The 13,546-nt window shown below is 37.0% G+C and overlaps 1 protein-coding gene across 17 annotated transcripts in view; it reads left to right on the top strand.

The window, feature by feature from the left end:
- Positions 1-13,546, top strand: part of IPCEF1 (interaction protein for cytohesin exchange factors 1) — a 176,170-nt gene that overhangs the window by 60,915 nt on the left and 101,709 nt on the right. For 2 of the 17 annotated variants that reach the window (XM_038526377.1, XM_038526376.1), the window contains exon 3: positions 7,022-7,123. The exons of the other annotated variants lie outside the window; for them this stretch is intronic. In XM_038526377.1, coding sequence (XP_038382305.1) covers positions 7,087-7,123 — 37 coding nt within the window. In that variant the 5' untranslated portion in view covers positions 7,022-7,086. The remainder of the gene's footprint in view (positions 1-7,021; positions 7,124-13,546) is intronic. 17 annotated transcript variants of the gene reach the window in all.

Here is a 13,546-nt window from a genome sequence, read left to right as displayed (position 1 = left end):
GCTTTTCAAATTATCAAGAGAACAGGTTATCATTTGTGGTATTTTTTTTTCTGGCTAAATAATATTTGTGTACTCTTAAATTCTGGTTCAAAAATACAGATATAGCTTTCTAAGGGACAGAATCCAATTATGAGAATTCAGAACCCAAAACTGAGAGATTATTAGTGGAAAGTCTCAGTCTTTTGAGGTTATTTTCACAAATCAGTTGGGCACTTTCTCAGAAAATCTTCTGCATTTATTATTTATGTAGAATGAGCATAGGGAGGAGGAGAGGAGGAGGAATAAGCTTACTCAGGGAGGAAAATGTTCTGATTACCAGATATTTCATTTTTCCTTTGTTTATTATACTCCATAGAAATACCGATGTCTTTCCTAATAAAACTACTTTCCAGCTAAAGTGTCCAGAAAAGGGTTTAATGACCTTGGGTATATGTCAGTTTACTTTACACAGGAAAAATCTAAACATAAAGAAATTTAGCAAAAAAAAAAAAAAAAAAAAAAAAAAAAGAAAGAAATTTAGCAAAGACTTTCTTTTATTTTTATTTTTTATTTTTTTTATTTTTTAGCAAAGACTTTCGTAAATGAATAGTGAGGCACAGGGAGTTCTTATCAGGGGGTGGAAAGGCTATGCTGTGGTAGCAAATGAACCTTGAAACCTCACTGCCTTAATACAAGGAATTTTTATTTCTTATTCACACTGTATGTTCTGGTCACATGAGAGGGGAAGTCCCCTCTTCTCCACATGATCTCTCAGGCTGATGGAAGCTCCACCTCTTCGTGGCACCACCATGGTAGCAGGTGGCTTCAGGGTTTGCCATGATGGGTAAAGAGAGAAAGTGGAGCACTCATACTCTTCTCTAGACTGGAAGTGATGCACATCACCTCCACCCAGAGCTGATGGGTCAGAACTAGTCACGTGACCTCTCCCAACAACCTGGGGCCAGTGGTCTTCTGGGGGGCACGAGGGAGGAAAGAAAAACTAGATTTAATGAGTGTCAATAATTTCCTCTTTGATGAATTTTGCTGGAAAGTCTTGAATTGGGCATTTCTGTAAAACAATTTTCCTTCCTGAATCAGTCACATTTGTAATTCCTTATGTTTTACCATGTAGGTAAGTAATTTTCATGTCTTTGTATTAATTGCACGTATTTCATGTGCTAATTTTAGGTAGGAATAAATAAAACAAGGATTATTGAAAAGGAAGCAGTGAAGGTATAGAAATAGTGAATTATGGAAAAAATGTCTAAAGAAAAAAATGGCCCTCATATGTCAATGCATCTCTAGGCTTCATTTGTGTTATTAATCATATTTCATTATTTCTTTTTCTTTTCTATAAAACCATAACTTGAAATTAAATGGAACTCCAAGTGCAGTAAGAATTGATTGCAAAATCAGTGCCAGGAATATGGAACTGGAAATAAGAAACCATACTTTAGATCAACTTTAATAGATTATTCTGAATTTATTTTATACTTCGGGACTTTTTTTCTATTGTATGGTCATCTTTTTCTGAGTCTTAACTTCATGGTTTTATTTATTTGTTTGTTTTCTTGCCTTTCTTATATCTCATTTTTTCTTCCTTAAATTTTTCTTTTTATCGAAATATTTTATCAAGCAATACTTTCATATCAGACACATGGAGAATAAGCATGTCTGCAAATGTCTTTATTTTGCCCTCATGATTAATTGTGCGTTTAGATATAGAATTTTATGTATACCTTTATTTGGATTCATAACTTTGAAGGCATTCCTCGGATAACCCCTAACATTCCATGTTGCCTGTAAGAGATCTGATGTTATTCTTGCTTCTTTGTAGATACCATTTTATCCCATTGGTAAACTTTGAGAATTCTTTGTATGCCTTTGAAATTCTGCAATTCCATAAGTCATACTCAGCTCTTCATCTTCTTAAATATGTCTAGTTCAGCATTTTGTGGCACAGGAAGATTTCTTTTTCCTCCTGTCTCCCTGGGCTCTCTTGTCACTGTTTTGGTTTTGTTCTCTATCCTCCCCACCGAGTCACCAAGGTCACCAAGGCGGTCACTGCTAACTCCAGGTTTGCCCTGTGCTCATGGCTCAAATCTCAGAAAAAAAATGACGTCTCTTTCCTCAATGCTGTAGGCAGAATTTCCTGGCTAACCTTAACCTCTTTTCTGAATTGGCCATTGTGACAAAGATGTTAAATACTTTGGTTCATTTACTTCTTATACCTCTCCCTTCATTGTGGTCCAGGCATTCTCATATCTTCTGTGGATTACTGCGGTAGCCTTGTAACTGGCCTCCGGGTTTATGTTTTTGCTTCCTTCATTCTCTTGTTAATGCTGAAGCCAGAGCTGTTAACATGTGTGTCAGATCAAACTCTATAAAGCTGGCCTGTTTCACTTCATGAAAAGCCAAAGTCTTTAACAGTAACTCAAAAGACAAGACCACCCACGATCCTCATGAGCTGGCCTCCCATATTTCCTCTGGCCTCATCTCCTACCTTTCTCCTCCCATTGCACACTCATCCTCTGCCATGCTGGCCTCCCTGCTGTGCCTTACACATGCCAGACACATTTTCAATTCCCAGTTCAGGCCTCTGCCTTGGCTGTTCTCTAAACCTGGCTGCTCCACCCTTAGATTTCCACTGACTGCTTCCTTACCTCTTTCTGGTCTTCACACAAATGTCATGGATTTAGCGAGAATGTTCTCCTTCATGTATTTAAAATGACAACCCTCTAAATTACTTGTCTCTATTATATTTTTCTTCATTTATTTCCATATCATATGTCGTTTATTTTATTAATTTATCTTGTTAATTGTTTACCCCCATGAAAGGTAAATCTCAGGAGGGCAAGGAGGTTTTATCTCTTCAGTGTTCTATCTTCAGACTAAAACTATGCCTGCTTTGTAGTTAGCCAATAAATATTCAATAAATGAGTGAATGATTGGCAAACCTAAGCCATATACTGTGGATGTGGGACCATATGATTGACAGTGCCACAAGGAGAGGAAGTAAAAGGAGCTGGTGAGACAAAGATTAATAAATGTCCAAGAGAAGATCCTTCTGGTGAGCATTGAGAAGTGGGATCTCTGTTAAAAGGGGACAAAATGAGTAGGTGGAAGAAAGAAGCAGACTCAGAAACAGGATAGTAATTTTCAACTTGCCTGATTTTGAATTTTGAGTGTATATAATTGTCCTTATATGTTACAATAATCTTTAAATATTAAGTGATTTTGCCTGGAAAAAACTTACAAGCAATATTTTTTTTTCTGCTTTTCTCCGTACTTTGTTTCCAATTTCCATTAGATTTTTACACCCTCTGACCAATGTATGGAAGAATAAGCTAGATTTGGGCAAAGAATATTTTGCTTCTTTCAGGAGAGCAGGTTGCAACATGGGTTATTAGGCAATCTCTCTACATTAGATTTCTTCTTAATCGTTTGCCTGCATCCGAATAGAATTTTTGAAGTTAATTTCAGGCTGAATAATTGGCAGGCTAAGAGCTGTCACTCAGAAGTTTTTATTTGTACTTAATGTCTCCTCCTCTCATAACCAGTTTTGCTGGAGTTCTATTTTATTAATTTTTGTCCAAAGAACTGGCTTTGTGTTTTATTAATCTTCTCTATATTTTTCTATTTCATTGATTTCTGCCTTTATTTTTCCTATTTCTTTCTTGGTTTGCTAGTTTGCTGTTTTTCCATTTTCATGTGGTAAGCCCTTATCTTATTTGTTTTTCATTCCTCCTTGCATTGCACAAAATAAATAAAACAAAATATAATAAACAATATATAATAAACAAAATATAAATAAACAAAAATAAATATAAAAATGTATAAAAATAAATATAAAAACAAAATATAATAAACAATATATAATAAACAAAATATAAATAAACAAAAATAAATAAAAATGTATTTTAAATACAAAATGTATTTAAGATATACATCTTCCTCTAAAACATACTTTTGTTATATCCCTTAAGGATTTTAATGCGTAGTGTTTTCAATGGTGATAAATTCTAAATATTTCTCATTTGACTTCCTTCTTGATTTAAATTTTCTTTTAGTAGTGCCATTTGTGGTAGTTCATTGCTTCCTTGATTTCTTTTATACTGTTATGACCCAAGTGTACCTTACTAAATGATGGTCTAGGTTTGCCTATTTATATTCTTTTGTGTCTGTCTTCTTTCTCTCAGCATTATGTGACTCTAAGTAGAAGTAATTTTTTTCCTTTTTATTGCTAAGTAGTGTTCCATTGTATGACTATCCACTTTCCTGTTGATGGACATTTGGGCTTTTATGAACATTTTGGCTATTATTAATAAAGCTGCTAGAAACATTGTTATACATGTGTTCAGTGTACATTTTGCATGCATATCTGATGCATGTGCACCTAACAGTAAAATTTATGGATCATAGACTATGCATGTGATCAACTTTAGCAGATATTGCTAAACAGTTTTCCAGAATGGTTGCTCCAATGTACACTCCCAACAGTAGTGTTTGAGAGTTTTTTTAATTAGTTTTACAATGTTGCTGACACATGGTATTGTCAGTCTTTTAAAATTTCATGATTTTAGCAATTTTGCCTTGCATTTCCCTGATTGTTACTGAGGTTAAGCACCTTTTCTTATGTATTTGGCTAATTGATATCCTCTTTTGTGAAATGGCTATTGAGTCCTTTCCCATTTTTCTCTTGGGTTTTTTGCTTCTTTCTTAATGATTTATAGAACTCCTTCATACATTCTGGTATAGGATTATATAAATAAAATGTACTGTACATATCTTTCCTCATTCACTTACTCGCTTTTACAATCCCTAATGTTGTCTTTGGGTAAGTGGAAATTCTTAATTTCAGAGTGTTCCAACTTATGAAGATTTTCCTTTATGGTTAGAGCCAAAGAGGAAGTAGATGTATTTTACATAAATGATACTCAAACAGTTGGTAATTAATTTAAAAAATGAAACTTTATTCTTATTTGAAGCTATGATAAAAAATGAATTGTAAGTAGAAGGGTACCTAGGAAGTTCAGTAGGTTAAGCATCTGACTCTTGGTTTCCACTCAGGTCATGATCTCAGAGCCATGAGACTGGGCCCCACTTGGGGCTCTGTACTCAGTGCAGAGTTTTCTTGACATTCTCTCTCCCCCTTTGTCCCCTGCTCTCTAAAAATAAATAAATAAATCTTAAAAAATATCAATTGTAAGTAAAGTGCCAATCTAATATGAGAGGCAGACAATAAAAGTTCTAGAAGAAAAGGTAGGATAATCCTTAAGACTATAAGATAGTAGAATTAGCAGCAAATTAAAAACATTAACCATAGTCATCTTTATATTCCCCTGAATGTTGTCAACTAATTAATGAACATGACATACCTCTCCATTTATTTAGCTCTTTAATTTCTTTCAATAATGTTTTATAGATTTACAAATTTCTTTGTAGAAGTATTACACATCTTTTGTTAGATTCATTCTAATTATGTGAAAGTTTGATGATGTTGCTGTATATGTATTTTCTTAAAAATTTTATTTTAGTGCTATTTTTGTAGTATATAAAAATGATATTGATTTTTACATATTGGCCTTGTATCTAGCAACCCTTCTCTTCCACCTTTTAGTTTTAATAATTCATGTGTAGGACCTTTTCCACATGTAATACCATCTGAAAATACAATCTTAATTTCTTATTTTTAATCATTATAGTTTTTATTTTTAATTAATTTTAAATTTAATTTTAATCAATTTTAAAATTTAATAAAAATTAAAACAATTTTAAATTGATTCTTAAATGAGCCCTTCTAATAAAATGTGGTTGAATGATGGTGAACATGGTTGGTTTATTCCTTTTTTTTTTTTTTTTTTTGGTTGGTTTATTCCTAATTTCAACATTTCACCATCAAATATGTGATGGAGAAAATAAAGACCACTTTACTTATTGAAAACGGTGGAGTAAGGACCTTCTTGTTTTGTCCATGATAGGATTTGGGAAGGATGAGGCTTCGCAGCTCATCTCTGTTCCACTCAGTTTTAGCTGGAGTGGTTGGGAGGAGAATCTACTTCTAAAATCACTTTTTCATTTCCACATCTAGAGCCTCAGCATCCTTTGGCTTCTTGTTCTGCACTGGGCACTTCATTCTCCTGGGACTATCCACATGGGTTTTTACAGCACAGCTATCGGAGAGTAATCAGACTGTGTAAATGTCATCTGCCTCCCCCCAGAATAAGCCTACTTCTTTCAGATCTAGAATCCTATGAACGTGAGTCCCTGAGGTCATATTAATGTCAGTTAAGCATACCTATTTAATTAAAAACGATTTCTAATCTGAACTTGGGTCATAACCAAATTTCAGTAATATGGGGTAAAGAAAAAAAGAGATGATTCCCTGTTTTTTTTTTTTTTTTTTTTGATTCCTTGTTTTTTGTGATGACAGACTTTTACTTTTGAGGTTTGATGATGTTATCTATATCTAGGGAGGTGAAAGAGTGGCAGGTGCACCAGTTGACTGTGAAGATGTGGATATAAAACTGTGTAGGTGAGGTGTGAGTGAGAAAGGCAGTGTGAAGTAACAAGGCTGGGCGGGCCACAGGAAGCTGGGCGGACCACAGGAAGCTGGGCTGGGAAAAAAAAAGTCTTTGGCTTTACTGAATTAAAAGCAAGAATAAAATAACCTAAAGACAAATGGAAAAATCTCACACACAAAGTCTAGAAATGGATGGAAACAGAAGAATAATCATACCTGTGTTCACTTCAGGTGAACTGAAGTGTCTGGCCTATTACAATCTGTCCTATAATTTTTGTATTACTTCTCAGGACTCATGCAGTAAGATAGCTTAATTAAAAAACAAATAGAAGAGCAAACATTTCCTTTAGAAAGAAACACAAAATATTCATTTATAAAACCTAAATTTCTGAGTTTAAAACTCTGGTAGTTAAAAAAAAAAAAAGCTCTATTGAAATCAAAAGAGTGTTAAATGAGGGAGTCAGTGTTTCAGTCTTTGGTCTCCAGCTAACTAGTGTACTTACCATGTTGGTCCACTAGGTGTCTCTTTGCATTCGTGTTATGATTCCAGCCAGAGAAAGCCATCTATTCTTGAAGGAGATGGTATGCTTGGATTGTGTCAACAAATGTCTCAATTGAAGGGTATGTAGAATAACTTTAATTTAGCAATTCTTCCAAAAGGATAAACAGGTGTGTCTTGGCTACATCTGTCACTCTTGCTTTAGAAGTTTTGGAAACCTTAACCCAACATTGTCAACAGAAGCAAAACTCAGGTACTTGGATCAGGGTTGTTGGCAAGCTAAGAAGAGGGAATAGCCTGCCCATTTCGGATGACGACCGGGAGGTCAGCCCCACATTATTTCTGAACGAAAGCTTGGAGAGGATACTCAATTACCAAACAAGCTGTGTTTGGCTCTCCAGTGTCTCTTTCTAGGAGCTCTATTCCTTCCTGATCTGATCCTTCAGCATGACCCAGTGGCAGCTGATCTGTGGACACACATGTGGCCCTTTGAGTACAAGCTGTCAATTACTTTGAGTCACATAAGCCCCTTCTGAATTGTCCAAATTTGGTAAATAACTTACCTACTCTAACTTATCCTAAAGATAGGGTCAATATATGCCAGTAGGTATTTATTAGGCACCCACTGTATGCCTGGACTTCGGTAGCTACAAGAATTATGCTACTCTTTCATCCTGCAAGAATGTAACGAGATTTACTATTTGCAGGAAAATTAAGCATGTTGCTAAGGAGAAGTTAAAAAGGCAATGTTTATTATAAGAGACAATACTGCTCATGTCCAAAGCCTGGAGTCTGAAGACCTGAATTCAAATTTTGACTTTATAACTTCCTAGCTGTGTAATGCAGGTGGTCTACTTGCTCTGTATGGTAGTTTATTTTTGAAAGTATAGGTGATGTTACTTTATAGAGTTGACATGCATGCAGACTAAAAACAGTTTGTAGTAATTCTGCCCAATATCATTGTAAGAGCCTCTAAGAGAAGTCACTCTATTCTTCAAAAAATTTTTTTCTCAGTTTTTTTGAGAAATAAATGATATCACTATGTAAGGTCAAGGTATGCAGCATGATGGTTTTTCTTTTTTTTCTTGAAATATGGTTGATGTATAGTATATTCATTTCAGGCGTACCACATAGTAATTCAACACTTATATCCATTATGAAATGATCACCATGATGTCTAGTTACCATCAGTCACCATACAAAGTTATCACATTATTATTGACTGTATTCCCTGACAGCATAATGGTTTGGTTTACATATATTGTGAAATGACTACTCAAATTGCTTCAGCAAACATCCATCTGACATAAATATGGTAAAAAAGAAGAAAGAACAAAAAAAAAGGGAAAAACATTTCTCCTTGTGATAATAATTCTTAGCATTTCCTCCTATGTCATACACCAGTGCTAGCTAGTCATCACAGTGTACATTATATCTCTAGTGCTTAGTTATCTTATAATAGGAAGTTTGTACCTTTTGACCACTGTCCTACTGTTCCTCCTCCCCCAATCCCTGCTTCTGGTAACCACAAGTCTGATCTCTTTTTCTATGAGTTTGCTTGTTTTTTTTAGATTCATGTATGTCTTTTTCTGACTTATTTCACTTAGTGTAATACCTTTAAAGTCCATCCATGTTGTACCAAATAGCAAGATTTCCTTTTTTTAATGGTTGAATAATATTTCATTGCATATATATATGCACCAAAATTTCTCTCTCTCTCTCCCTGTATGTATATATATATATATATATATATATATATATATATACCAAAATTTCTATATATAGCAAAATTTCTTTATCCATTCATCTATTGATGGACATTTGGGTTGCTTGTGTGTCTTGATTATTATGAAGAATGCTATGATCATGGGGGCTCAGGCATCTCTTCAAGTTAGTGTTTTGATTTCCTTCAGATAAATACTCAGAAGTGGAATTGCTGGATCATATGGTAATTCTAATTTTAATTTTTTGAGGATCCTCCATACTGTTTTCCATAGTGGCTGCACCAATTTACCCACCAACAGTGTGTGAGGGTTCCCTTTTCTCCACATGCTCGCCAACATTTGTCATCCCTTGTCTTTTTGATGATGGATGGCTATTTTAACAGGCATGGAGGTGGGCTTGTTGTGGTTTTAATTTACATTTTCCTAGTGACTAGTGATGTTCAGCATCTTTTCATGTACCCATTGACCTTTCATATATCTTCTTTGGAGAAATGTCTGTTCAGGTCCTTTGCCCATTTTTTTTGATTGGGTTATTTGGTTTTTTGCTCTTGAGTTGTAGAGGTTCTTTATATGTTTTGGATATTAACCCTTTATCAGATACATGCCTTGGAAGTACTTTTTTTCCATTCTGTAGGTTTTTCTTTTTACTCTGTTGATGGATTCTTTTGTTGAGCAAAAGCTTCTAAGTTTGACTTGGTCCCATTGTTTATTTTTGATTTTGTTGCTTGTGCATTAGGTGTCCTATCCAAGAAATCATTACTAAGACCCAAGCCAGGGATCCCTGGGTGGCGCAGCGGTTTGGCGCCTGCCTTTGACCCAGGGCGCGATCCTGGAGACCCGGGATCGAATCCCACATCGGGCTCCCGGTGCATGGAGCCTGCTTCTCCCTCTGCCTGTGTCTCTGCCTCTCTCTCTCTCTCTCTCTCTGTGACTATCATAAATAAATAAAAATTAAAAAAAAAAAAAAGACCCAAGCCAGGGAGCTTTGTTCCTTGTGCTTTCTTGTAGGAGTTTCATGGTTTTGGGTATTGAATTTAGGTCTTCTGTCTATTTCAAGTTAAGTTTAGGTGGTGAAAGATACAGTGTAGGAGTGCTGACAATACCGACTCCATCTTTGGCCCTCCTTGTTCATGTCGGCACAATGACATGGAGGTTAATATATGCCCTCCCCGGAATGCAGGAAGGCTGGTTTTGAACTTCTCTCTGGCACACAGATGGCACCACTTTAGATAGCTACCCTTTGACCTCACCATGATGCCCCTCACTCTATAAAAGCTGTGGACTAAAGTCTGCACTTTGTGGAGAATAGCTGCATAGTGACTGGGTCATCTATCCATCCAATCCCACTGTCAGTAAGTTACCCTGAATAAAACTGTGTCAACAGTATGGAGTGGCTTACTTTGCTTTCTGGTCTCAAAGGACCTTCTCAATTTGGAAGATGTATTACTGTCCCTCCTCCACTTTCTAATGTATGGGTTCCATTTCATTTGTTTAAATATTTGAATATCCAATTATCTAGCAACATTTATTGAAGAGATTGTCTTTTCTCCACTGAGTACCCTTGGCTCTCTTGCCAAATATTAGTCAACCATATAAGCCTGGGTTTATTTCTGGGCTTTCAAATTCTATTCTAGTGGTCTATTTGTCTATTTTATGCCATTACTATCTGGTTTCTATGAGTATAGCTTTATAGTACAGCTTGAAGTTAGGCAGTGTGATACCTCCTCCTTTGTCCTTCTCAATATTTCTTCAACTATTTGGGGGTCTTATGTGTTTCCACATAAATTTTAGGGTTTTTTTCTATTTTAAAAAATGCCATGGGAAATTTCATAGGGATTGCATTAAATCAAAGGATGGCTTTGGTAGTACTGACATTTTAACAATATTAATTCTTCCAGTCTGTGAAAACAGAATAACTTTCCATTTATTTCTATATTCTTTATTTTTTCAGTGCCATGTAGTTTTCAGGTTAGAGCTATTTCATCTCCTTATAAATACTTATTCCTAAGTATTTTATTGTAAATGAAATTAATTTCTTTACTTCTTTTAAAGAAATTTTGTTGTAGTGTATAGAAACACTACTGATGTTTTTGTATCAGTTTTGTATCAATTTTGAATCCTGCAAATTTACTAAATTCATTGATAGATCTAACAGGTTTAATGCAAATATTGTGGTATTTTTTATTGTGTCCTATAATTCTCATAGGCTTTCTTCATTCTTTTTCATTTTTTAATTTTTGCCCTTCTAACTGGATAATTTCCCATGTCCTGTCATGCAGGTCACTGATTCTTTCTTCTGCATTGTCAAATCTACTTTTGAAACTCTATCAAATTTATATTTTTTAACTTGAGAATTTATTTTTTATGGTTATTATTTCCTTCAAACTTCTCATTTTGTTCATGCATTGTTTTCTTAATTTTGTTTACTTGTCTGTGTTATCTTATAGTTCACTAAACTTTCCAAAGCGGATTATTCTGAATTCTTTGTCTTGCAGTTCACAGGTATCCATTTCTTTTTTTTTTTCTTCAAGTTTTTATTTAAATTCCAGTTAGTTAACATACAATGTAATATTAGGTCCAGAGGGCAGCCCAGGTGGCTCAGTGGTTTAGAGCCACCTTCAGCCCAGGGTTGGTGCTGGAGACCTGGGATTGAAACCCCCTCAGGCTTCCTTCATGGAGCCTGCTTATCCCTCTGCCTGTGTCTGTGCCTCTCTCTCTCTCTGTGTCTCTCATGAATAAATAAATAAAATCTTAAAAAATATATTAGGTACAGTATAGAATTTATTGATATCCATTTCTTTAGGGCTGGTTATTAGAGCTTTACCAGTTTCCTTTGGCAGTGTCATATTTACCTGATGTGTATGTGTGTGTGTGTATGTGTGTGTATGTGTGTGTATGTAATCCTTATTTCTTCATGTTGGTAATGGGGCTCCTTTTCCAGACAGAGTTAGTTTTTTTTTTTTTTTTTTTTTTTTTTTTTTTTACCAATTAGCTCAGTTTGGGTTTCCAGGTGTGTCTTCTGGTAATATCTTTGGGCAGGTGAGACCTGCTATTGTCTGTTTTTGGGTGAGGCAACTGTTTGAGCTCTAATGATGGAGAAAGGGGGGTGTGCCACTGGTTGAGCACAGTTGTATAGGAGTACTGGCTTGGCTCCTTACCCAAGTAGGCTGTAGGATAGGTCCCACAGTTGCCTGAATTCTTTGGTCGGGGTTACTAGATGGTTGGGACTGGGTACTATATTCAATAGCAGTTGAGGCTATAAATTAGCATCCCAGCCCTGGGAGGACAATAGGCCAGGGCCCAGGCCTAAGCAGCTTGTTGTTTGAGGACCTGAGTCAGGCCTGAGGGTGCACTGAATCCCCTGGTCAGGTGAACCCACCAGTTTTTCTCTGCAGATGAGGGAAGCCACCAGCTATGCTGTTCAAGTGCCACTATATGTAGGGCTGTTGAATGTGCCCTGCTGCTTCATGTGCACTCTGGTTAAATTCTCGTCAGACAGGCTAAAGGCTACATTCAGTGATGAGTGGGGCTATGAATTAGATTCCCTGTCCAAGTGTGGTGTAAGCAGCTCTATAGCCAGTAAAGCTCTTTGTTGTCTTAACTCAAGCCGAGCTGCACCCTGAGTTCCCTGGCCAAACAGGGCCAACTGGCTTTGCTCTGCAAACCATTGGCTCTGTCTGCCCTACTCTTGACTCAAGCACCACTGGGCTATACAGCTCTCAGTTGTTTTCACCAGTGTTCTGATTTGATGGGGCCAGGAGACACTCTCCACAGCTGGTAGGGCTATGTTTCAGCCCCCTTGCCTGGGTAGGAGGAGAGGAGCAATTCCAGGCTATCCTCAACTTCCAAAATGGGCTGTCTGGTGGGGAGGGACCAGGAGCTACTCTCAGCCTTGGCTGTGAATGAATCCCCCTGCCCAAGTATATAGCACAGAAAACCTTTACACTTGGTACTGGCTTTGCTCTGGAGGAGACCAGTTCTGTTCACTTATCTCTTGGCTCCAGCGCCACTGGGCGGCACAGCTTCCAGGACTTGTCATCAGCCCTTTTCCTCAGGTGGAGCTGGAAGGCACTCTCCACAGCAGGTGGGGCTCTGATTCAGCACCTTGCCCGGGTATGGGCAAAACAGCTCTGGGGCTGGCAAAACTTGTTTTAGGATATTAGACAGACCTGCACCTCCCCCCATGAGTTCCCTGTCATAATGCAGCCCCAACTTGGTTCTATAGATGAACAAAACCGCTGGTTGGGATTACTGCTTGGGCACTGCAGGCATGAACTTGGTCTGCCAAGATCTTTGTGCTGGTTCTTGTAAGGCCCTCCCCTTTTCTCCATTACAGGTTTTTGGTGGCTGGGCCTTACAAATTTCTCTGTAATCCTTGTGGTGCAATATTAGAGTAGAGGCTCCCTATGAAGTGACTCACAATGCCGGCGGAGACTGGTTGTCCCCCTGGTGGTTCTTTTTTGCCACTGGAAGACCTGGAGGCTCAAAGGAGACCTCTACACATAATGCTGCCCGTTCTGGGGGAGGGCAATGCAGTCAATATGTAGCCACTTCTCTTATCCTTCTAAGGCATTGTTTTGATCTTGGAGGCTTACAGTGCTTCTTTGGCCTCACCCTTGTGCTCTAGGATTCTCTCAGTGGTATCCTGTTCTTGAATAGATGCTACTTGTCCTTTTTGTGAGGAGGAACAAAATAAGAAACAATTTCTGTCACCGTCTTGGTAATGTCACACTAGTCATCCTATTCTTAATAAAGAAGCCTTCCCATGATTATGCATAGCAGTTTAGTTCCTTACGGTCTCTACCTCTCCTGTCTGACAAG

This window comes from Canis lupus, chromosome 1 (genome assembly GCF_011100685.1).
Source record: "Canis lupus familiaris isolate Mischka breed German Shepherd chromosome 1, alternate assembly UU_Cfam_GSD_1.0, whole genome shotgun sequence".
NCBI classification, from domain to species: domain Eukaryota; kingdom Metazoa; phylum Chordata; class Mammalia; order Carnivora; family Canidae; genus Canis; species Canis lupus.
Note: the sequence above shows the minus strand (reverse complement) of the source record. Positions and strands in the feature narration are given on the sequence as shown.